This window comes from Crotalus tigris, unplaced genomic scaffold (genome assembly GCF_016545835.1).
Source record: "Crotalus tigris isolate CLP2741 ecotype Arizona unplaced genomic scaffold, ASM1654583v1 scf7180000019173.45859301935:6455823, whole genome shotgun sequence".
In the NCBI taxonomy this organism is placed as follows: Eukaryota; Metazoa; Chordata; class Lepidosauria; order Squamata; family Viperidae; genus Crotalus; species Crotalus tigris.
In genome coordinates this window covers 1,472,841-1,498,609 of record NW_024097414.1, presented here as the reverse complement: position 1 = coordinate 1,498,609, position 25,769 = coordinate 1,472,841, and the positions used below count along the sequence as shown (strand labels likewise).

The 25,769-nt window shown below is 43.0% G+C and overlaps 1 protein-coding gene across 5 annotated transcripts in view; it reads left to right on the top strand.

The window, feature by feature from the left end:
• SNX29 (sorting nexin 29) overlaps window positions 1–25,769 on the top strand; it is a 109,384-nt gene that overhangs the window by 42,529 nt on the left and 41,086 nt on the right. For 4 of the 5 annotated variants that reach the window (XR_005558736.1, XM_039360361.1, XM_039360363.1 and 1 more), the window contains exons 16-18: window positions 9,981–10,097; window positions 19,996–20,051; window positions 20,737–20,818. Coding sequence is in view for 4 of the 5 variants with exons in the window: in XM_039360361.1 (XP_039216295.1) it covers window positions 9,981–10,097; window positions 19,996–20,051; window positions 20,737–20,818 (255 nt within the window). In the remaining variant the exon portion in view is untranslated. Of the gene's footprint in view, window positions 1–6,528; window positions 6,571–9,980; window positions 10,098–19,995; window positions 20,052–20,736; window positions 20,819–25,769 lie in introns of those variants that run through there. The other variant, XM_039360365.1, reaches the window with a different exon arrangement.

Sequence of the window (25,769 nt, the reverse complement as noted above, 5' to 3'; positions counted from 1 at the left end):
TGTCTTCCGCTCGTGAGATCTTGTTGGGGAAGGTTAGGTTTTTACAGCCTCCGTTCCAAAGAGGAGGACAGATTCCCCTTACTGTTTAATGCAGACTGAAGAACACCTTAGGGAGCTCTGAGAACTTTCCAGTGGCAAGACCCCGTTGGATCGTCAAGGGGAGACTTTCCCTGGTGGCTCGTCTCTTCCCATCACTGGCTGTAAGGGTGCTTTTTTCGGTCTCTGCTGGATTCTAAGCCGCGTCTGGCACAAAGTTGGCAAGAGACATGCAGTGTTGGAAGACGGCTCCCAGGAGCCTCTCCGCGTCGACTTCTTCTTTGCCTGATATCAATAGCCAACCTGGCTTTTGCCAGCGTGTTCCAGTTGCTGCAGAGTGTTGGTTCCCCAGATGGCTCTTTGGTTTTGGGGGGTTGCTTTTTTTTAATTTAGAAGAGTCGTTTCCCGAAGAAAAACATCATTCACGAATGAAGGCAAATACACGTCCCCCAGGATAACGTTGCAGGATCCAATCTGGATCAGTAACCAGGACCAGAGTGTGTGCTTTGGGCTATTCTGTGTGGGGTATGTATATGGTGCCTGTTGTGTGTGTGGCTTTTTAGTTGTTGATTGGGGTTTTAACGGCCAATGACTTAATAGTCAGCCATTAATAGTCTTTGGCAAGAAAGATCATACAATGGCGCAAAACTCACTTAACAAATGTCTCACTTATCAACAAAAACTTTGGGCTCAATTACGGTTGTATACCTGCACTTATCTGCTGTTATTTGTGCATAAGGTAAGGATAAGATAAGATAATAAGGTACGGTAGGGTAAGATAAGATAAGATAAGATGATAGGGTAAGGTAAAGTAAGATAAGATGAGATGAGATGAGATGATAGGATAAGATAAAGTAAGATATGATATGATAAGATAAGATAAGATAAGATAAGATGATAAGGCAAGGTAAGGTAAGATAAGATAGATAAGATGATAAGGTAAGATATGATAAGGTAAGATAAGATAAGATGATGAGGTAAGGTAGGGTAAGATAAGATAGATAAGATAAAACATGATAAAGTAAGATAAGATATAAGGTAAGATAAGATAATAAGATAGGATAGGATAGGATAGGATAGGATAGGATAGGATAGGATAGGATAGGATAGGATAGATAAGATGATAAGGCAAGGTAAGGTAGGGTAAGATATGATAGATAAGATGATAAGGTAAGATAAGATGATAAGGCAAGGTAGGGTAAGATGAGATAGATAAGATAAGAAGATAAGATGATAAGGTAAGAGATAAGGTAAGGTAAAGATAAAGATAACCTTTATTGTCATTTTTTACTGTGGGCACACTAGCACACATTACAAATGAAATTCTGTCACCTGCTCTCTAAAGTGTTCACAGACATAGCACACATATAAACATGCTATATGCAACGTATGTATCTACCTACACCCTTACATAAAAACACATACAAATATCAATCACTGGCCATCTTGAATACATAGCAGACAGAGGAAGCTTGAGAGTTCACAAGGTTAACACTGTAGGGAACCAAACATGTCTTCCTCTCACTTTTATTCCTTCCCACCTTTTTCTCCCAGATGGTGTTTCCGCCCCAAGAGAAAACACAAAGGCTTTGTAGAGAGGTCTTCATTCTCGCCTTCCTAGGCGGGGACATGTGATCACTTTGAGGAGGACTCTTTTGTGAGAGCTGCCTTCAGTAACGCCATGGCTGGCCATGATTTTCCAGCAAGGTTAAATAATAACATTGTGAGAATAAAGGCACTTCTAAAGACGTTTCCCTTTACGAGGTAGCTTTTGATTGCCTGTTCAAAAGGAGAATATTTCATTCCGTTGCTGAAGGATCCATCAGTGCTCGTTGGATGCACCGCGTGGGTTTCAAGGGCTCCTCAGAACAAAATCGTTTCCTGCAAATGGAGAGAAACTTACTCAAGCGCAAGATCGGTCCCGTAACTCAAACCTGAATAGAATTAGAATAGAATCGAGCTGGAAGGGACCTTGGAGGGTCTTCTAGTTTAGCCCCCTGCTCAAGTAGGAGAACCTATACCATCTCAGACAGGTGATTGTCCAGTCTCTTCTGAAAGTTTTCCAGGGATGGAGCGCCCACGATTTCTGGGGGTAAGCTGTTCCAGAAATCGTGGGCGCTCCATCACTGGAAATGGATGCTCAAGGCTTTATCCTGATGGCAAATAAGAGATCCTCCTGATGCTTGGTTGGAAGGTCAGTGGGGTGAGCCCTGCTTTCCACACCATCAGCCGGCAACAGCTGACTCAGAGGTAACCTGGCTGGGCCCAGAGGAGAACTTCTCCGAGCTTCTCATTGCCCATGTAAAAAAATGGACCTTCTCTGGGGACTTGTCCCTTGCATGTTTGCCCTGCCCACTCTTGTCTTACTGGGTGTAATGGACTGTCTGGATGACCTTGGGGAACAAGGGTGAGAAATGCAGTCTAGAAACAATCAGAGAAAAGAGGCGGGAGCCCCCAATGGCTTAATGGTGACCCGATGGGTCAGATGGTTAAAAGTGGTCAGCTTGAGGGATGAGGGAAAGAGATGTTGCCTAGGAAACAGACAAGAGATGGAGGGAGCCCCAGAGGCTTAACAGTCAGAGGAAGAAGCTCAGGAAGGACCTGCCCTAATCAATCAGAGGGTTAAAAGTGATGACTTTGAAGGACGAGGGAAAGAGATGCTGCTTAAGGAACAATCAGATAAGAGAAGGAAGAGCCTTCAGTTACCTAATGGACAGAGGAAGAAGCTTAGGGAGGACCCGTCCTAATGGACCAGGGTGTTAAAAGCGGAAGTAGGAAGTTGTGCCTTCAGACTTGCAGTGTTTTGTAGCCTTACAATCAACCAGAGCAAGGCTGTCCAAACCTGTGAACTGTTAAGACTTGTGAACTTCAACTCCTCAAACGCCTCAGCTTGAAATCCCTCAGTCTTCCATGCTGGCTGAAGAATTCTGGGCATTGAAGTCCACAAGTCTTAACAGTTGCCGAGCTTGGAGACCCCTGAACGTAGAGTTAGCTCATCTAGTTGTGTTTTCTGTCCGGTTTTCTTAACAAGGGCTGATAATGGGATAACTTCATGCATTATTCAGAAATAAATTGACCGACAATGCCAGGCACAACCGGAGGTGGTTAATTGAGGAAAGGGTGTCACAAAAACGACCTAGAGTTTTCTTGGGCTAGATTTGGATATTTCAGATCTGGAGATTTTTGCCTCTTGGGAAATTCCATTCAGGGTCAAGATGAGAGGCAAGAAGGAGATGTGGTGGGCGTTTTTTTGTTTTCCAGATCACACAAAAAGTGTGACTCATTAAGGTTGTGCTACTATTTGCGTTGGAATTGTGGCGCTGCTTTTTGTTGTCTTTTTCTGTCTCAGTAACCATTCCCCTTCTTCTTCTTTTTTCCTGCCATAAACGGTAAGAAATTTACTACTTTTCCTGACCTTCTCACCAGCTTTTGACTACCTCTGGGGAGCATTTTAATATTTAATGTATCTTTGTTTTAAGCTTCCCGGACTTCAAATTATAGATTTAGGAATGGCTTGCTTGCCAGCAACAGCTATGAATCATCTTCTTTGGAAAAATCTCTTACCGGTGGTTTTTTTTCCCTTAATGAATTTTTTAAAAATATATGTATTTTTTGAGCTTTTATATTTCTAGCTGCATTCTTCTTGAGAGCTTGAGTCACTACTAGTTAAGCCTGCTAATCTTTTATGTGCGGGAATGAAATGATGGTTATTACCAAACTTAATGTTAGTTTTTAGTGGAACCCTTTGCTGTGCATGGCAGCAGAATAACATGACAGGTTCCTAAATTGTTGGAATCTGGGCCTGGTCTCTTCCTTGCATTACTTGTTTTTCAGCCTATGGGAACAAGAGTAATTTTTTTTTTTAGTTTTTTTTTTTTACTTCCAATTTTATGGTTGCTTGATGGACCAAACTGGCTTTTTCACTCTGCTTATAATAAAATCGAAATATCTCTGGGAAAGGAAGGGGAAAAAAAACCCTCTAGATGTTCCCAGTACAAATAGCAAGCACAATATTCAAGCTTTGGGTTTGTTTTTTTATAGCTGGCCTGTACAATATTTAATTATATTCTTAAAAAACTCGTCATCCTAATTCTACCCATTGTGTATCCACTGCAGGATAAAGGCTTCTTCTGTATGTTTCCAACCAATACAATCTAAAGCTTTTTTTTTTTTCCCAACTGGGCGGGTAATACTTGCTGATGTTCCCGATAAATTTTGTTTTAGGTCTCTTTCGTGGACATTTTTGATCAAGTGGGATTCATTCTATGGCTGCCTTGGTCCACCTGCCATCCATTCTTCCCTTAGCATCTTAAAATCAACAGTTCTTCACATCTGCCAACCCTCACTGGACCAGCATGGCAGATAATAATAATAATGATAATACAGTTGGAAGGGGCCTTGGAGGTCATCTAATCCAACCCCCTGCTCAGGCAGGAAACCCTATACCATTTCGGACAAATGGCTGTCCAGTCTCTTCTTAAAAACTTCCAGTGTTGGAGCATTCACCGCTTCTGGAAGCAGGTTGCTCCACTGGTTGATTGTTCTAACTGTCAGGAAGTTTCTCCTTAGTTCTAGGTTGTTTCTCTCTTGGGTTAGTTTTCATCCGTTGCTTCTTCTCTTGCCTTCAGGTGCTTTGGAGAATAGCTTGACTCCCTCTTCTTTGGGGCAGCCCCTGAGATATTGGAAGACTGCTATCATGTCCCCCCTCGTCCTTCTCTTCATTAGACTAGACCAGTGATGGCAAACCTTTTAGAGACCGAGTGCCCAAACTGCAACCCAAAACCCACTTATTTATTGCTGGGTGCCAGGTGGGCGTGGCCCACTGGGTGGGGGTGGCTGTGGTGGTTATGGCAGATTGGGTGGGGGTGGCCAAGGTGGAGGTGGTCACGTCAGTGTTGCTTGTGGGGAGGGAAGCCTATGTGGGGGGTGGGCAGGTTTGGGGGAGATCCAGAGGGTCTCTGGCAGGTGGGGTGGAAGGCAGGAGGCTCGTCCTGCAGGGTGAGGTGAGGCAGGGCGGGGGTACCATTGCCATGGGGCAAGGCATGGGCCGGGGTGGCTGCTGACTGACAGCATCGGCCCCCGCACACAGAGGCCAGCGAGCGCATGGGGGCCGATGGTGTCCGTCAGCAGCCACAGCCTGCCGGCCCCTCGGGCGGTGCACTCTGGGGCTCCACAGCCCTCCGCTAGCAGTTCAAAGAAGCCATCTCTGAGCTGGATGGCTGACCGATGACTGAGGAGGCGATGCAGTGCGTTGTGCCTGGGAAAAGGAGAGCATGCAAGACCAGGAACGACGGGACGGGAGGGAGGGAAACCAGACGTGCTGGGACAGATCCGGCCACGTGGGACTTCAGTGAGTTAGCAGGAGGGTGGTTGAAGAGAGACGGTTGCCATCTCCCAGGCATGGCGCGCGTGCCACAGAGAGGGCTCTAAATGCTGCCTCTGGCACGGGTGCCAGAGGTTCGCCACCACTGAACTAGACAGACCCAATTCCAGCAACCGTTCCTTGTATGTTTCAGCCTCCAGTCCCCTGATCGCCTTTGTTGCTCTTCTCTGCACTCTTTCCAGAGTTTTAACATCTTTTTTACAGATAATAATAAATAATAATAATAATAATAATAGTAAAGTTGGAAGGGACCTTGGAGGTCTTCTAGTCCAACCCCTTGCTCAGGCAGGAAACCCTACACCATTTTGGACAAATGGCTGTCCAGTCTCTTCTTAAAAACTTTCAGTGTTGGAGCATTTACTGCTTTTGGAGGCAGGTTGTTCCACTGATTAATTGTTCTCACTGTCAGGAAGTTTCTCCTTAGTTCTAGGTTGCTTCTCTCCTTGATTAGTTTCCACCCATTGCTTCTTGTCCTGCCTTCAGGTGCTTTGGAAAATAGCTTGATTCCCTCTTCTGATGGTGTGCTCCTTCCACAATGCCAACACAACCTCTTAAAAACTATCCTTGGTTATTATTGATAGAGGAGAATATTTGTAGCTCAGGGCTAGATCTGTGGGGTCCTTGGCGAATGGACCAATACTTGTTAACTCGCTTAACAAATGTGGGAAGGTGATAAAATGGGGCAAAACTCACTTAACAGCTGTCTTGCTTAGCAACAGAAATTTTGGGCTCAGTTCTGGTCGTACGTCAAGGGCTCCTTGGAGTTTCCTCAAGGGATTGAAGTCTCTCAGAATGACATGACAAAATGAAGGATGGGGTGGGGGCGTGTTTTTTTAATAATACATCTTAGCCTTTTTAATTACTATGTAATTCGAACGATCTGTTGGCTTTTTTTTTTACAAAAGGAATCTTAATTAGAGTAGCTATTAAGCGCATTCTTTTCTTTTTTTAAAAAGTACTGTGACAGGAAAGAAATTAGATGCTGAAGGAACGGGGGGGGGGGGAGGAATGGATTGATGGTTGGGGAAAGGGAAAAGCACCCGTAGGAAATTTAGGATAATTAGAAAGCCGAAGACATTTTAAACCGGAACTGGGTGATTCTCTTTCAGCTGCTTTTGTAAGCGAGGTTGATCTCCGTCGGATTCAATCAGGTAAATTAAACCGTACAGCATGTCAGGTCAATTCTTCTGCACTTTTGATTTTTTTTTTCTTATATGGAGAAAGAAAAGAAAAAAAAGAAAAGAAAAGAAAAGAGAAATAAACATCCCAACTTGTTTCTGTAAATATTTATGATTTATCAGTTGCTTTTTTTGTGAGATGTGCAGCTCTATAGATTATAATCACAAATGCTTAATATTTTATCAGCAACATCTTCTCTGGGTTCCAACATTTAACTTACTAATACATGTTAAATTCTTTTCTCTCTACCTCATTTTTCTAGCCATTGATAAAAGGTATCCCATGTTCTAAAGTATACTGAATTTTATTTCTCTTTCATTTTCAATGTCAATCTATCCATTTCTGCACACTCTAAGCAGCTCTAGATAGATAGATAGATCTATAGATAGATAGATAATCTATAGATAGATATAGATAGATCTACAAGATAGATAGATAGATAGATATATCTATAGATGATAGATATATTTATAGATAGATCTATAGATGATAGATATATAGATCTATAGAGATAGATCTATAAGATAGATAGATAGATAGATAGATAGATAGATAGATAGATAGATAGATAGATAGATAGATAGATAGATATAGATAGATAGAGATAGATCTATAAGATAGATAGGTAGGTAGGTAGGTAGGTAGGTTGACAGTCAGTCAGTCAGTCAGTCAGTCAGTCAGTCAGTCAGACAGACAGACAGACAGACAGCAATCCTCCAGCATTCAGAAGCCAAATTTATATTTCAGCTTTTGCTACTTTTCCTTCAGGCAAGTCTCCTTCTTGAGTTGATTTAGATTTTATGTGTCACCTGCGATTACGCAGATGATAAACCTGACCTTTTGAAAGATCTTTGCCGCGACTCCGCATGACGTTATCATGCTGGTTATTATGCGATCTGTCACCACCAGGCAATCACTGAGATGTTCTTAGTCTTCCAGAAATAATAGAGTATCCGTCCTATGTCTCTTCCCCCCCACCAGTCTTCCCCCTCCACAGTGTAGATTTCATTTCACATTGATTTGAGATTCGTGGCTCGTTTCAGAAGGGTTAACATTGGAAGTCATTTCCCCCCCCCCTCTTTTTATCTAACACCTTTTAGGGTTGTTTTTTAGAAGGTTTTGCATTAGAACGATGTGATGACTCAGCAACCCAACAATATGAAAAGATTGGTACAGGTAATCCTCGACTTACGACTGTTTGCTTAGCAATCATTCACAGTTTGGCCAGACCCACGGGTGGGTATGGGGGGGGGGGAGAAGATGCTATTTACAATCCAGATGTAAAGCTCTGCCAGTTGCTAGACTCACAACAGTTTCGTTTAGTGACTGTTCAAAGTTACAACGGCACTGGAAAAAATGTGACTTATGTGCTTTTTACATTTAGGGCCATTGTAGCCTCCCCATGGTCACGTGATCAAAATTCAGACTTTCACAACTGACTCGTATTTACAACGGTTGCAGTGTCCTGGGGTCACGTGATCTCCTTTTGCCACCTTCTGACAAGCAAAGTCAATGGGGAAGCCTGATTCACTTAACAACCGGGTTACGAACTTATCAACTGCAGCGATTCACTTAACAAATGAGGCAAGGAAAGTCATCAAACCAAGCAGAACTCACTTAACAGCTGTCTCACTTAGTGACAGAAATTTTGGCCTCAGTTCTCATAAGTTGAGAACTACCTGTAATCACCATTTGCGGCCTTCCCAGTTGGCTTCCGATAAGCAAAATCAGATTTACTTAACAACCTCATGAGGCCTTGAACAATTGTAGCATTAAAAAGGTCATAAAATGGGGCAAAACTCGCTTAGCGGCTATCTTGCTTAGCGATGGAAATTTTGGGATCAGTTCGGATTGTAAGCAGAGGATTGCCTGTCCAAAGTGAAAAGGGATTAAGAAGTCTTCACAACGCTCAGAGTAAAAACTGAATTTTGAGGTTTAAAAGAATCCCTATTAATAAAAATACCACACACACACAAATGTATTTTTTTGTCAATTCGGGACGTGTTATAAATCTCAGTGTTTGAATTATGAAGTTGGCATAAGAGCTGGCATGCTCTGTGGCTGGGGATATGGTCCTATGTTCCATCGTTAATAATATTAATGCTTCTTCTTAAAATGGTAGTTTGACTGAATTCTTTGTTTAAGGATGTGAACTGGTTCAAAATGGGAAACATCTTCCTGGGGATGGTTCAAATGGCAAATGAATACAGATTTTTATATATTAATGATATTAAGGACATATATATTTATATATATATATCATTTGCACAGAGGACATATTATGCTTGATCTTATTCAGTCAACCCAGTCTAGAGTAATTAAGTAGGATGTTTTTAATTAAATCAAAGGAGGTTGCGAATTGAATCCCCTTTAATGCAATTAAGCAGAAAAGCATGCGACACATAACAAAAGAATATTTGGAGATCTCAGGGCGGTCTTTACTCAGCATAATAGGCCATGAAAACTGGCTTTTAAAAACGCGGAGCATTCAAGAAGCTGATATTCCCCATTGCGCAAGAGCGCAATTGAAGCAGAAAACCATCTTAGATCAGTCGCTTTCTGGGTTACAGTCGGGTTCTGATTGTAGTTTGTCTGGGGGCAGCTAACCACAATTGCAGAGGGGTGAAATGTAGCTTCCTGCTTTAATTCACTTTCTCAGAAGTACAGTGTCATGGTTCCGAAAGAAACAGATTTTCAAAGAACTTTGAGGCTTATTCCTCTAAAAGAATCTTTTATTATTCTGCATAAATACAGCTGGGGCCCCTTGTAGTCCAAATGGCATGACTTTGAACTGATGGCTCCCCATAGGACAGCTGAAAGATACAGATACAGGCAGACCTCAGCTTAGCACCATAGCGGGGCCCAGAATTTCTGTTGCTAAACAAGACAGCTGTTAAGTGAATTTTGCTCTGTTTTACAACCTTCCTGTTAATGTAGTAACACAGTTGTGAAGTGGATCTGGCTGCCCCCCCCCCCGGTTGATTTTGCTTGTCAGAAGGTCGCAAAAAGATCAAAATCACCCCTGCAACCGTCATAAATAGGAGCCAGTTGCCCAGAGTCCGAATTTTGATCATGTGATCGTGGTGATGCTGCAACCGTCATAAACATGGAAAAGGGGTCCTAGGCCACTTTTCCCAGTGCCGTTGTAACTTCCAATGGTCACTAAACGAATGGTTATAAGTTGAGGATTACCTGCATTTTAGGGATGCTCTCGTTCACGTTATTTGCAGTAGAGTTGACCATCTGTTTGGGCTGTTTTCTTTGGGCCTTAACGTAGAAGCAGAGACAATTTCTTTGTTGATTCACATCTTGGATGACCGAATGCTCATTCCCCAGAGCTGAACCTGTCGCTTTTGTGTTTGTGTTTGTGTGTGTGTTCCAGGTGGCGGAAATGCACGGGGAACTGATTGAATTCAACGAACGTCTCCATCGGGCCTTGATGGCCAAAGAGGCTCTCGTGACTCAGATGAGACAAGAACTCATAGACCTGAGAGGACCGGTAATCATAGTCTTCTAAATAATCCCCATCACCGTCATCGTTGGGATAAGCAAGGGGGCACTTTTTTTTACACTGGAGACAAGGAAAAGTAGTTCTCGACTCACAAACATCCACTTAATGACCCTTTAAGTTATAACTATCCACTTAATGACCATTCAAAGTTATGATGGCGCTGTAAACAATGACCTGCAGCCAGTCATCCTTGTGGTCATGTGATCAAAATTCAGGTGCTTGGCATGCATACAGGTACAGATAGAGATAGAGATACACACACACACACAGGATGGTTGCTGTGTCTAGAGCAGGGGTAGGCAACCTTGGCTCTTTTATGACTCATGGACTTCAACTCCCAGAATTCCTGAGCCAGCCACGCTGAGGGGAAAGAGAGAGGTTTCCAAGCTGAGCCATGCTGGCTCAGGAATTCTGGGAGTTGAAGTCCACGAGTCATAAAAGAGCCAAGGTTGCCTACCCCTGGTCTAAAGTCCACCTTGAGCCAGTCAAGATTGAACTCCCGGCTGTGGGCAGAGTTAGCCTGCCATACTGCATTCTAACCACTGCACCACCACGGCTTAGATAGCAATAGCACGTAGACTTATATACTGCTTCACAGTGCTTTACAGCCCTCTCTGAGTGGTTTTCAGAGCCAGCCTATTGTCCCCAACAATCTGGGTCCTCAGAAAGCTGGAAGGCTGAGTCTGCCTTGAGCCCAGTCCGGCAAAGCGAAAGGAAACGCGATCCGAGAAGCTAACGTCTTGCCTCCAAAGTCCTGCACTCAATTAAACGGAGAGCTATTTGGTTTGCAAATCCTGATGCCTCCTGTAGCATTATGTTTATCTCCCCCTTAAGATTTTATTCCAAAATTTATAGCCAGCAGCGCTTCAATTAAACTCTTGTCCACCCCAATGTACTGGCGAGGCAGGGCCATAAAGAAATCTGCCACCAGATCATTTTATATGGCACCATTATTGCGAAGGACACAGTCCCCTTGTGTCTCATAATCATCTTGTGATTACTTCATTTCCAGCAGACCATTTTGCTTCTTCAGAACGTCGACATATAAGCTCAGCCCACATTCAGGAGTCTAGAAATGCCGTTCGGAGTCAAGAGACCTGGAAGCCTTTTCAGACCCTGGTTTATTATTATTATTATTATTATTTTTAATTGTTAACATCCTGTAATCAGATCAGAGTGGCTCAATTCACAGTTTGTTCCGAGCCACCATTTTATTACTGGCAATACACAGGCAGTCCTTGACTGACTGTTTTGAAGTTACAACGGCATTGGGAAAAAAGCGACTTATGATCTTTTTTTTTTCACGCTTAACGACCAGTTGCGTCATCCCCATGGTCACGTGATCAAAATTCAGCCGCTTGGCAACTGGGTCCTGTTTAACGACCCACTATGAACGTTGTTATGCATGCAAAATGATCGATGGTTGTGAGCCGTGAATTTCCAGGGGCAAGGCTGGATAGAAATAGAAATAGCCGTCTAGAAATATTGTGTATATTGGTGTGATGAAACATAATAATTTATGTATTATAAAATATAATAATATTCTAGAAATAAGGGGAGATGTTCTGACAGTGAGAACCGTCAGCCAATGGAACAGATGGCCTTCAGAAGTTGTGGGAGCTTCCAAGAAGAGACTGGAACGCCATCTGTCAGAAATGGTGTAGTCCAGGGATGTCAAATCAATTTCATTGAGGGCCGCATCAGCATTGCAGTTGCCCTTGGGGGGCTGGATGGGTGTGGTCAGAGTGGATGCGGCCTATTGGGTGGGCGTGGCTGGAGTGGGTGTGGCCTACTGGGTGGGTGTGGCCAGCTCTACATCATTCGCGTCAAGGGTGCCTGTGGGGGCCTGGGCAGGAGTGGGACAGATCTGAGGGTCTCTGGCAGAAGAGGGTGGGACCAGGGCAAGCGCCAAGGCATGGTCCACTGGAGGAGCCTCACTGTTCCTCTCAGGCCATGGGAGGGCTGGATGATGGTGTGAGCTGCCCGGATCCGGCCCTGGGCAGCAGAGGTCAAACGCCCAGCCTGGCCCTCGAGCACCCATGGCACCAAGCCCAGCCCCACTTCCCCAAGGGGTGCCCAGCTGCACTTACCTCCTCCTCAAGGCTGCTGCTGCTGTGCTTGCTCTCCTTAGCCAGGTTGCTCATGATGGGTACTAGGGCAAAGTCAGGGGGAGACTGAATGCGTTTCAACATAGATGGCCACCACAAAATTGTACATTGGCTCCCGGCCGGCCAGCCTGGGCCAGGGCCAAGGCAGTGGGGACCGTTCCCTCACTGTTTCCAGGATGGCTTCACAAGCCACGTGAAACCACTTTGTGGGCCGCATCCGGCCCCCGGGCCTTGTGTTTGACATGTCTGCCTTAGTGGCGCCTGCATGGGCGGAGGGGGCTGGACTAGATGACCTACAAGGTCCCTTCCAACTATTCTATTCTATTCTACTCTACTCTACTCATTTTTTCTATTCTATTCTATTCTATTCTATTCTATTCTATTCTATTCTATTCTATTCTATTCTAAATATAGTCCTAAATAATATATAGAAAATAAATGAGAATCATAAATACATCTCGGGCGATATTCCTCAAGTATTTTCAGCTGCCGTTCTCCAACTATTTGATGGGCTAATGCCTTTTTTCTCTGCCTGCATTTCTAGGATGGGTTCTGATTTCTCCCTGCCCTTTTACAGCTGCAGACATAAGCTGTACATTTAAAACATCCATGATAACATTTCCTGATGGTTACACTAATTAATCAGTGGAACGGCTTGCCTCCAGAAGTTGTGGGTGCTCCATCGCTGGAGGTCTTTAAGAAGAGATTAGCCAGCCATTCGTCCGGAATGGCCTAGGGTCTCCTGCCTGAGCAGGGGGTTGGACTAGATGACCTCCAAGGCCCCTTCCAACTCTGTTATTCCATTCGGTTAATTTATCCCACCAAAAAAGTACACTCCGTATTTTTTATTCCTTCTGCTCGTCAAGCACACTCAACTTCAAATATGTTTGGAAAGACAAGAACATCCAGTTTTGGAGAGGCGCTGAATAATAAGCCCTATATATCAGCCGAATGTCTTTACAATTTTCAAAGCATGAAGGGGAATTGGGAGAGACTGGGTGGGGCTCCGTTCCCTCTGCCACTTTGAATAAGCCATAGAGCAAACCAGATTTTAAACATCTTTCTAGGCTTTCAAGCTGCAGCAGTATAAAGACTAAAAAATTTCCTGAATTTCTAACCTCTATAGAGGTCCTCATTCAAGAGAGTCCTGTAAAATATTTCTCAAATAATACACCCTCAATAATGTTTTCCCTTCCTAGAACCATCGTGTTAACTTTGGGGGATGTACATTTTTATTATTTTTTAAAGGGATTGTAAAGGGGGGGGGGAGAGAAAGGCTTTGAGCCAAGTATTTGCTTTGAGTTACAACTCTGTGATGCTGATTTGAAAGACTGCACAGAATATCAACCTGGTTCGTGTATAATTCCAAGCCATAAAGGGCTTTGAGTTTTCTTTTGCCTGTGGCTTCACATCTTGTGTGAATTTTGTGACTGTGTTTTGTGTATGAGTGGTCCAAAAGATTCCTGCCCTAGTGTGATAAACAAGTGGGAACCTTACATTCCAACAGATGCAAATGCAGCCTGTATTTAAAAGGGAGGACAGCACAGTGTGCCAAGCCAGCTTTCGTAACATCTGAATGATCGTCGCTTTCAGGAGTGCAGTTTTTATACAAGTCCTCGGCTTACAGCCATAACAGCATCCCCATGCATAGAATACATAGAGGCACAGAATCAAGATCACGCAAAGTACTAGTGCCGCTTTATAAAGTCCCAGTAAGACCACACCACACAATACTGCAGCCAGTTGTGGTCACCATATCACAAAAAAGAGATTTGAGAGTCTGGAAAAAAAATCAGAGAAGAGCAACTAAGATGATCCAAGGCCTGGAGACTAAAACATACGAAGAACGGCTGCGGGACTTGGGTTTGGCCAGTCTAAAGTAAAGAAGAAACAGGGGAGACATGATAGCAGTGTTCCAGTATCTGAGAGGCTGCCACAAGGCAGAGGGGGCCAGGTTGTTCACCAGAGCACCAGAGGGAAGGACGAGAAACAATGGTTGGAAGCTGATCAAAGAGAGAAGCAACCTGGAATTAAGGAGAAACTTCCTGACAGTGAGGATAATCAACCAGTGGAACAGCTTGCCTCCAGAAATCGTGGGCGCTCCATCACTGGAAGTTTTCAAGAAGAGACTGAACAGTCACCTGACTCAGATGGTATAGGTCCTCCTGCTTGAGCAGTGGGCTGGACTAGAAGACCTCCAAGGTCCCTTCCAGCTCTATTCTGTTGTAAATTCTAAATACTCACGTGTTCGGAATTCGGGTGCTTGGCAATCAGCATGTCTTCAAACAGCCGCAGTGTCCCAGGTTCACACAATCACCATTTGCCGTCTTCCCAGCTGGCTTCCAACAAGCAAAGTCAACGGGAATAGCTGGACTTGCTTAACAACTGCAGTGATTCGCTTAACAACCGTGGCAGAAAAGATCATAAAATCGGTTGTGATTTAATAGAAATTCAGGTTTTAACTGAGTAGGTCGAGGATTGCTTGTACCCCTACATCCAAATTAGAAATGTGGAATTCATCTGGGATGGGCCTTGCAGTACTTTTTGTTTCACCAAAAGTGAAGGAAATGCCGGAGAACTCTTGTTTTTGCTTAACTGTTGGAGAGGAGAGGTCACCTCTGTTCAGTCTGTAAAGTGGCCTATTGTTTTTTTTAGTGACATTTTAAAAGCTGGCTTATTTATCTCTTACTGGCTCCAAAGCCAATCTCTTTGGTAAGAGTGGCGAGGGTGGTTTTTCTTTCTTTTTTAATAAAAAAAAGGTCTTTAAAAAATCAAGCTGAACTGAAACGGCAAAGAGGCTTTCAAAATAACCTTTCTGCACAAAATTTGTTCTGCTAAGTGACAAAATTATATATGCTGTCAGCCATCCATCTGACTCTGTCTCTCTCTCCATGTGTGCGTGTTTGGATGTGTACATGCATAATGAAAAGAGAGGAGAACAAAACACACAAAATTGTACACAGCCCAGCTGTGTGCGCTTCCACCCAGAAATTGGCAAGCAGGCAGGCAGGTAAGTTTGAGGCTAGGGAGGAAAAAATATTGGACGCTTAATGGTCCTCTTTTGGGGCTCACTAGCGGACCCAGGTGTAAAGCAGATGCCTCTGAAATGGATGTTGGAATTGTTATCGCGTGCCTTGTCAGAAGTTGGTGCAAGAATTAACTCACAGTCCCACAATCCCTGGAGAGCAGCAGGCTGCCGATTCGTAAATTAAATGATAGGGTTCTTTTGTGCTTGTTATTCCTTCCTACCCCCACGTACCCCCGGGCCAGAACTGTACTGAATTCACAGTTCTTTCATGCAAAATAAAAATAAAAATGAAGACTTTACATGAATTTGATTTGTGTGTTTTTTTTTCCTATCCATTGCTCTCTGGAGGATGTTGGGCAACAAAGATGTCAGTTGATCCTTGACTTACGACCATAATAGAGCCTGGCCATCATGGTTATAATACAGAAGAAATGCGAAATTTGAAAAGACGTGGCTTGAAAGATCATTTTAATGGTTGGGTTCCTGAAGTCCGAAAGTTCAGATGCTGACTTTTGAACTGGATTAATGTGTGCTAAACAAACACTTGGGTTTTGTTGTTGTCATTACTGTATGCCTCGCCACCATCCTCATCTTGACAGAGATTTGTTACTTGAACTTTATGATAAAGATTTTTTATGAAGGGTCCTTGGTGCTCTCTGAGCTTGGTTGTTTTCTTGCAGGCGTCTCATTATTCAACTAGGTAACATCATCAGTGCTAGAAGGGATGGGCTTTGAGGAGAGGAGGAGGAGGACTGTGGGGTGCTTGGTGCTCTCTGAGCTTGGTTATTTTCTTGCAGACATTTAATTACCCAAGCTAGGTAACATCATCAGTGTAGTGATGATGCACTGATGAGGTTACCTAGTTGGGTAATGCAACGTCTGCAAGAAAACCACCAAGCTCAGAGAGCACCAAGGAACCCATAGTCACTCTCCTCCTCTTCCTTCTCCTCCTCTTCCTTCCTTTCTCTTCCATTTCACAAAGCCCAACCCCTTCTAGCACTGATGATGTTACCTAGTTGGGTCATGAAACATCTGCAAGAAAACATCCAAGCTGAGAGAGCATCAAGGAACCCCTCTTCCTCCTCCTCCTCCTCCTCCTCCACCTCCTCCTCCCTTCTAGCACTGATGATGTTATCTAGTTGGGTCATGAAACATCTGCAAGAAAACATCCAAGCTCAGAGAGCACCAAGGAACCCATCCTCCTCCTCCTCTTCCACTTCACAAAGCCCACTCCCTTCTAGCACTGATGATGTTACCTAGTTGGGTCATGAAACATCTGCAAGAAAACATCCAAGCTGAGAGAGCATCAAGGAACCCCTCTTCCTCCTCCTCCTCCTCCTCCTCCACCTCCTCCTCCCTTCTAGCACTGATGATGTTATCTAGTTGGGTCATGAAACATCTGCAAGAAAACATCCAAGCTCAGAGAGCACCAAGGAACCCATCCTCCTCCTCCTCTTCCACTTCACAAAGCCCACTCCCTTCTAGCACTGATGATGTTACCTAGTTGGGTCATGAAACGTCTGCAAGAAAACCACCAAGCCTAGAGAGCACCATGGAGCCCTCATTTAACCCCAAGCTACCAATATTCTCCTTTACATATTTTTATATCTAGTATGATTTTCGTTCTGAATTACTACGGATTATTTTGTTGGGTGGATATTCTTAATAATTAATGTTGGAATTATTACAGCTGTTACTATTCAATATTGTGAAATATTAACAGTATTTGTCTTAGGCTTGTTTTGGAACATTGTGCTACCGGTAGTTTTGTTTAATTGCAAACTGTCTTGAGCTTGTCAGATTTCAGCACACCCATTAAATGGATACATACATCTCTTTTTTAAGACATAGTGACAAATTATTAGGTTTAATTAGAGTTGCTATTAAGCAGATGGGGGCAAGATTTACTTCTAATGTTGTTATGTTGGAGCTTGTTGAAGGATCTAGTTGGAACTTTGATCCTAGTGGAAGGATTGAGTAAAATAATTGGTCTTATAATTTCCACGCTCATGGTGGGAGCTTTTAAGGGGGCTGTCAATAATAGCTAAAACTTTGAAATGACAGCATACAATAGTAATAATGACAGGATCAAGAGGAATAACTGCAATTTTTAAAAATGCTATGCTTGCCTGGAAAAAGTGCATGATTTTATAATGGCTATTAATGTCCAGAGTGCACTTAGATTAAGGCAATCTAACACATCAAGAGAGCATAAGAAATATGCTGTAGTTCTAATGACAAGTAAGTGTGCTACATTCTAGGTCACTGTGTTTTAATTATCTGAGTCATTAAGTCTAAAAAGAGCGGGAATGAAATTCACAAATTTTAACAATCCTATTGATCACCTTCAGGTAACCTTTTTACTTGAAGTATGGGGCTGTGGCGTGCCTGGCTGAGGAATTCTGAGAGTTGAAGTCCACAAGTCACAAAAGGGTCAAATCTGAAGACCCCTGATATAGACTTTAAGAGGAATGGACTTCAACTCCCAGAATTCCTCAACCAGGCATGCTGGCTGAGGAATTCTGAGAGTTGAAGTCCACAAGTCACAAAAGGGCCAAGTGTGAAGACCCCTGCGTTAGGCATATGCAGGGTCTAAATCCATTCTTGGAATTAAAGGTGGTACTTGAGGCTATTTCTTTCTTTTAGGGTACCCTTTCTTCCCAATTTTTGTTTTAAATTAATGAATACTACATCGCACGGCTAAGGGAGATATTGAGATTTGGACTTATTTTGAACTGGGGGTTCCTAGTTGTAATTGGAGAAGCTTTTTAATATTATCCTTAGTTTCCAAAAGATCATGGTATGGAATGCTTGATGTTTGGCACCTTCTAAACCAGTGTTTCTCAAACTTGCAACTTGAAGGTATGTGGACTTCAACTCCCAGAATTCCCCGGCCAGCATGGCTGACTTGCAAATTCTGGGAGTTGAAGTCCACACACACATCTTAAAGTCTCCCAAGTGTGAGAAACATCGCTCTAAACCAGTGGTTCTCAACCTTTTAAGTGCCGCGACCCCCAACCGGTCGTAAGTCGAGGACTACTCAACCGGTCGTAAGTCGAGGACTACTCAACTGGTGCAGCACCGTTTGCAGAATGGGACTTTTGGCGGGCTCAGCAGGGCAGAGACAGCCTGGACAATTCCTATTGGCTTTTGAAAGCCAATAGAATTAGACTCTATTCAAGAGAGTCTATTCTATTGGCTTTCAAAAGCCAATAGAATAAAAGGGAGTAGCACAGCTAAGGAAAAGGGGGGGAAAAATGGCGGACTGCGTTGTTTGGTGACCCCCGTGAAATGGTCATTCGACCCCAAATGGGGTCCCGACCCACAGGTTGAGAACCACTGCTCTAAACTAAAGCTCTCTTGATTTCACTAAATTAGTATAATCTTTTAGATTTCTAAGAAGAAACAATAGATCCTCTTCACAATTCGCCTTTTCAAGAGCTTCCTTTCCTTTGTGAGCTATCTCCACAAATCCAGCCCCTCTATCTTTGTGAGAGTATATTTTGATTAGACAGTAAGGAAAATAATGTTCTTGATTATCAGCGTTGGACGATAGCTGTCATCAGATCCAAAATAAAATGCCATTTTTCTCAGAACGTAAGCAAAGCAGCCAAGTAAAAATGGCGTAAAGCTTCTGTTCCACAAACGCACCCATGTTTTGCCAGTCAGAACATTGTGAGGCCCCTCAAATCGGGAAGAGTAAGGTTGCAGAGCCCACACTGAAAGATCCTATGTGAAAGGAAATAAAAGATAAGGAGCTCACTTTTGGTATTATGAAGAAACTGGAAATATTGGAGCATGAAAGAAACACTGAATTTGGGAACCAGTCCAAAATCTCTTTCATTGACTTTCCTAAATTTAAATTCCCGTTTCTTTAAGACTCGCATGTTTTGAATCTTACTGCAGCGTTCGTGCTGTCTGCAATAAGATGGTCAGCTCTCAGGCTTTTGAAACTCTTGAGCATTCTTATTTTTTGAAGGAAGTGTTTGCCAAGATGCAGGAATGATCTATAAAACTGCAATATTGTCCAAGCTGTGCCGAGATTTCTATAGTAGTATTAATAATAATAATGATGATGATGATGATGATGATGATGATGATGATGAAGTTGGAAGGGACCTTGGAGGTCATCTAGTCCAACCCCCTGCTCAGGCAGGAAAACCTATACCATTTCAGACAAATGGCTGTCCAGTCTCTTCTTAAAAACCTCCAGTGTTGGAGCATTCACTACTTCTGGAGGCAGGTTGTTCCACTGGTTAATTGTTCTCACTGTCAGGAAGTTTCTCCTTAGTTCTAGGTTGCTTCTCTCTTGGGTTAGTTTCCAAGCTTCTTCTCTTGCCTTCTGGTGCTTTGGAGAATAGCTTGACTCCCTCTTCTTTGGGGCAGCCCCTGAGATATTGGAAGACTGCTATCATGTCCCCCTTCGTCCTTCTCTTCATTAAACTAGACATTCCCAATTCCAGCAGCCATTCCTTACATGTTTTTGCCTCCAGTCCCCTAATCATCTTTGTTGCTCTTCTCTGCACTCTTTCTTGAGTCTCAACATCTTTTTTACATCGTGGTGACCAAAATATTCCAAGTGTGGCCTTATGATTCCCCTGGGAATGATAGGAACAGAGGCTGTTGGATTTAGGAATTAATTTTGGGAGATTTGCTGTGGCTCAGGCCACCCTTCTCCGCTCTTTAAGACAATCGGTGAAGTAGGCCCAGCGTTTAATTATATTTTTCCTTCCTTCCTTTTATTGCCTAGGTTCCCGGAGATCTCAGTCAAACCTCTGAAGATCAAAGCCTGTCAGATTTTGAAATGTAAGTTGTTAGAAAGTTTGATGTGTTTATCTCATCCCCGCAATGGCTTCAAAAGAGCGATTTTCAAGTAAATGAGTCATAATTCAGGGTTCTTTCTGTCTGGGGAATGTATTCCCCACTTTGTAACATAACCGTGGCCTTCTTGATTTGGCTCCTTATTCCATGTGCTTTGATTATTGGTAGCATCTACCAGTGGAGTCTGTCTTATGGCCTGTTTGTACTTCCATGCAAGATTGTATATACTGACTTATATTTGAAATAAAAGTGAACACCCGGGAAGTTAAAACTGTAAAAAGTTTAATTAAAAAACGCCAAGCTTTCGCTGGCATCTGCTGGCATCGTCAGGGCTTAAAATGCTAGGAAGTGAGGAAGTCCTTTTATAGGTCAGCTGAGATCTGCGCCTGGCTCCTCGATCTTGTTACCGGACCTAATTGAGTAAATTGTGCTCTGGGTGCAGATCTCAGCTGACCTATAAAAGGACTTCCTCACTTCCTAGCATTTTAAGCCCTGATGATGTTGGCAGATGCCGGTGAAAGCTTGGCGTTTTTTAATTAAACTTTTTACAGTTTTAACTTCCCTGGTGCTCACTTTTATTTCAAATATGGACATACCCAGGGTTCACATTTTTAATGTTATTATCAACTGACTTATATATATATATATCTATATCTTTTTTGTCACCCAGATCAAACCGAGCACTTATAAACGTCTGGATTCCTTCAGTCTTTCTCCGTGGGAAAGCAGCAAATGCATTTCATGTTTATCAAGTAAGCGTTCTGTTCAGTGAGGGTATATTGGATGACTCTCATTATCCTAGTGTCAGACCGGCCCCAGTTTGTTCCTTAGGAAAGAGCCAGCCTTGACTCCATGGGTATTAAAGAAAAAGTATTTTTACTAGAGATGTCGAGTGCAGTGTGAGCGAGGCAAGCTCCGGAAGAAAATGGGATGAAAATCATATATTGAAAGCGATCCCCAATGTCCCCAAAATCCTGGACCCTGCGAGAGTAATCCAATCAGGTCCTGTTCCGATGTTTTGGGAACATGGTGCCTCCGGCGCCAAGAAGTTTGGCTTCATTTTGGCAGCTTAAAGTTTGATCTAGACATGGGTGGTGGTGGTGGTGGTGGAGGAGGAGGAGGAGGAGGAGGAGGAAGCAGGAGGAGGACAAGGATAAGGACAAGGTGGAGAAGGAGAGGTGGAGGAGGAAGCAGAAGAAGCAGGAGGAGGACAAGGACAAGGTGGAGAAGGAGAGGAGGAGGAAGAGGAGGAGGAAGAGGTGGTGGTCATGGTTAAACAAATCCGGCTTCCCCTACTGACTTTGCTTGTTGGTAGCTGATTGGGAAGATCACAAATGGCAGTCATTTATGCTGTAAGTCGCCCGGAGTTGTTGGATACGAGATGGGTGGCAAATGCATTTTATGAATGAATGATAGATAGATAGATAGATAGATAGATAGATAGATAGATAGATAGATAAAACACGTGACCCTGGGATGCCACAACCCATCTCAATATACACTGATTGTCAAGCATCCAAAATGTTGATCACGTGACCGTGGGGATGCTGCAACGATTGTAAGTGTAGGACCACTTGTAAGTCCTCTTTGTCAGCGCTATGGTAGCTTCGAAAAGGAAAGCCTCTTCCAGCCAGGGTATATTTGTCGTCTATTTTCCCACATTTAAACAAAACTGCTGGTACTTAAGCAGGGAAAAAAACATATGTGCCAGCATATTTCATTGCGTAGCAATTATCTCCTTTTAATGAGGCAAGGATGCATTTAGTATTGGAGCTGTCATCCTTGGGTCATTGATAAGAAGGGGGAAAAATATGTTTCCCTCCTTTACTTGTGCGTGTTCCCACATTACTTGTCTACAGGAATGACAGTGTGGAAATTGTTTTGCAAGTACTTGGAGATAAGCTGACTTTAAGCCCAGGGAAGATACTTGGCATCTTCAAACACTTGATGTGACCGAAACATCAAAGTCACCCACTGGACTTCCAGCCAGAAGATTATCAGCTGATACTTAAAGCCTGCCATTTTTATTTTTATTTTGTTACTCTGAAATTGGAGGGTTTGTCCAGCATATTAAAACTGAACATGGTTGGGTTCCTTGGCTTTGATTTAGTGCACTGTCAAGTCTTTATAATTTGTAAACAATGATGGAAGGTTGTTTATGTGCTGTGTGACTGCAGCCATTCAATAAATCTTGGCTTGGTTGATCTATAAATTCAGGCAATTATGGATAATCTTTCTATGTACCATGTGGCCTTCACTCTGGTTGATATGTTGCCTGTGATCTGCTTGATTATGATTTGTGCAGGAAGACAGAATTGGTTCAGTTTTCTAAACACTAAGTCATAACTCGGAGTTTATGAGCTACGGTGGCTAAGCTCTACAGCTCACTGAGCCCAAATGAAAAAAATCATATTGGCTCAGTGGCATACAAAGCATTGAGGGCTGATAGGCTGGCATCTCCTCTATATTTTTGGATGTTGGGTTTTCGAGCCAATATTAGTTCTTGTTTCATGTCTGTTTCTGTTGTTCCTGGTGACTGGCTATTAAGAACATTTCTTAGACTCGTTTTGTAGTGAGTCAAGTTTTTTACTCAACTTTCTTGGAGAGACACTTCAAAGTTTCATTTACAACTAACCTCTAGGTGGTGATAGCTACCAGAAGCCTACTTAATGCTTTGGCAGGAACCAAATAATTCTTGTGGACATATCTGTGTTTACAGTCTCATTCTGTTTCTGAGTCAAGTCTCACCTCCTCCGCAAATCTTCCACAGACACTATAGTAAATTTAATAGTCCCCTTCAGTGGGCAGGTGTTGACATATCAAACATTGATAAATTATTGGGAACATAAACGCTCTTTGTAATATTGTTTGAGGGAGGATTTTATACAGTAGCTGTTACTGTAGAGTTACGTTAGTAGTGTATACATTTTTTTTACTAGTATATGAACAGTACAGATGGGAATAATTTCTGATATTGGTGCTAAATTTTTCTAATCAGCACAGCTGAATGAGTTACTCTACCTGTAAAATTAGCAGCTGTGGTGAGGTTGCTGTTAAGTATAAATGAACACAAAGCATTTGAACTTTCTCTGAAGGTAGTTCTTGATTTATAACCACAAATGGAACCAGCATTTCCATGGTTAAGTGAATTGCGCCTGATTTTACAGCCATGATTGGGAAGTGAATCATGGTAGTTGCTAAGTGAAGCACATGTTTTTTAAGCACCTCTGGCTTCCTCTGTTGAATTTGCTTGTTGGAAGCTGGTTGGGAAGATGGCAAATTGTGATCACGTGAATTCAGGACACTGCAACCATCACAAATACAGGGTGGTTACCAAGCATCCTTTGATCATATAATGAGGGGATGCTGCCATGGTCATAAGTGTGAGGAGTGGTCATAAATCACTTTTTTCAGTGCTGTTATAACTTCAAATGGCAGATAAACAAATGTCAAGGATGATCTGACATCCAAGTTGAAGTCAGGCTGAAGCTTCAGCACCCTGGACAGTTCCAGACCTAGAATTTGCCTTGCTGAGGGCTGGAGATGGACTATTTCTGGCTTATTCAGCAAAGCAAGCTTGAGTTTAACTCTGGCTCCAGTTATTCTTTTTTTCATATTTTGAGTGGCTTAAGCCTGGTTTGGATAGGAAGAAATCTTCCGTGGCTCTTGCAGGTCAGCATCAGATAATAATGATAATGATAATAAAAGTTGGAAGGGACCTTGGAGGTCATCGAGTCCAACCCCATGCTCAGGCAGGAAACCCTACACCATTTCAGACAAATGGCTGTCCGATCTCTTCTTAAAAACCTCCAGTGTTGGAGCACCCACAGCTTCTGAAGGCAGGTTGTTTCAGTGGTTAATTGTTCTCACTGTCAGGAAGTTTCTCCTTAGTTCTAGGTTGCTTCTCTCCTTGATGAGTTTCCATCCGTTGCTGCTTGTCCTGCCTTCAGGCGCTTTGGAGAAGAGCTTGACTCCCTCTTCTTTGGGGCAGCCCCTGAGATATTGGAACACTGCTATCCTGTACCCCCTCGTCCTTCTCTTCATTAAACTAGACATTCCCAATTCCAGCAACCGTTCCTTGTATGTTTTAGCCTCCAGTCCCCTAATCATCTTTGTTGCTCTTCTCTGTGCTAATGTAGATTGTGCAGTGTTGGTGGTTAAGGCTGGTTAACCACCAAAGGTGGTTAAGGCTCCAGCTAGGAACCAGGAGAAGGTGAATTCTAGTCCTGCCTTAGGCATGAAAGCTGATTGGGTGACTTTAAACTAATCACCAGGAGATGCTGAGTTCTAGACCTGCCTTAGGCATGAAAGCTAGTAGATTGATCTTGATTCAATTACTGTCTCTCAGCTTAACTCACTTCTCAGGGTCGTTGTTGTGGGGAAAGTAGCAGTAGCAAGAGCACCTAGACTTATATACCGCTTCACTGGGCTTTACAGCCCTCTCTAAGCGGTTTACAGAATCAGCATATTTGCCCCCCAATAATCTGGTTTCTCAATTTACCAACCTCAGAAGGATGGAAGGCTGAGTCCACCTTGAGCTGGTCAGGATCAAATTTCTGGCAATGAGCAGAGTCAGCTTGCAATACTGCGCTCTAACCACTGTGCCACCATGGTCAGAGTAGGAGAAGGGAGGTGTATTGGATATGTTCTCTGCCTTGACTTATTTGTAAAAATAATAAAGGTGGGAAATAAATAAACAAAAATACCATCATCTTGTCCAAATCACTGTGAAGCGTCAGTATCGTTCGTTGGACAGTGGAACCCTAACCATCACCATTTGGACCATGGTCTTCTGAACTGAAGCAGTGTAGCCTCAGAACAAGTACAATTATCACAGAGTGTAACACTTAACACCCTTGTAACTCAACCGCGTTCCACAGGATAGCAACTTCTAATTTACAGTTCCGCAAAATGTACCAGAGGCATCTGTGTTTCTGGGAAAGCAGAAATCTATCATCCCCTGTTAGTTTCTGATCTGTGAAGTTAACAGCAAAGAAAAAAAGAAGCACCTTGTAGCTTTTAACAGCGTAATTAACATATAAATTAAATAACAGAGGTGTGAGAATGCAACCTTATCCAATGCCTGGAGAGATGAAAATAGGATCTGTTAACTGTTCTCTGATCCCTACCCCCCCTACCACCCCCAATTTTGCATTTAGAACCCTTTAAAAAAAGAAGAAAAAGGCATCAACAGGAACAATGCTCATTAGAAAATTCCACAGATCTACAGCACTTGAATAAAACTGTTTTGTGAGCAAATAACAGTTTCCCCTAAGCTCCTGAGAACTTGTACTACAACTCCCATTATTTCAAGCCAGGGTGGCTATTGAAGAATCTGAAAGACAGCATGCAGGAATAAAGGGCAGGATTTTATTTTATTTTTATTTTATTTTATTATTTTATTATTATTTTATTTATTTATTTCCTGCCTTCATTATTTTTATAAATTACTTAAGGTGGCAAACATGTCTAATACACCTTCCTCCTACTATTTTTTTTTTTTTTACAACAACCCCAGTTGAGCTGAGAGAAAGGGATTGGCCCAGAGTCATCCAGCTTGCTTTCATGTCTAAGGCAGGACTAGAACTCACCGTCTCCTGGTGATTGGCCCAAAGTCACCCAGCCAGCTTGCATGCCTAAAGCGGGACTAGAACTCCCAGTCTCCTGGTGATTGGCCCAAAGTCACCCAGCTGGCTTTTATGC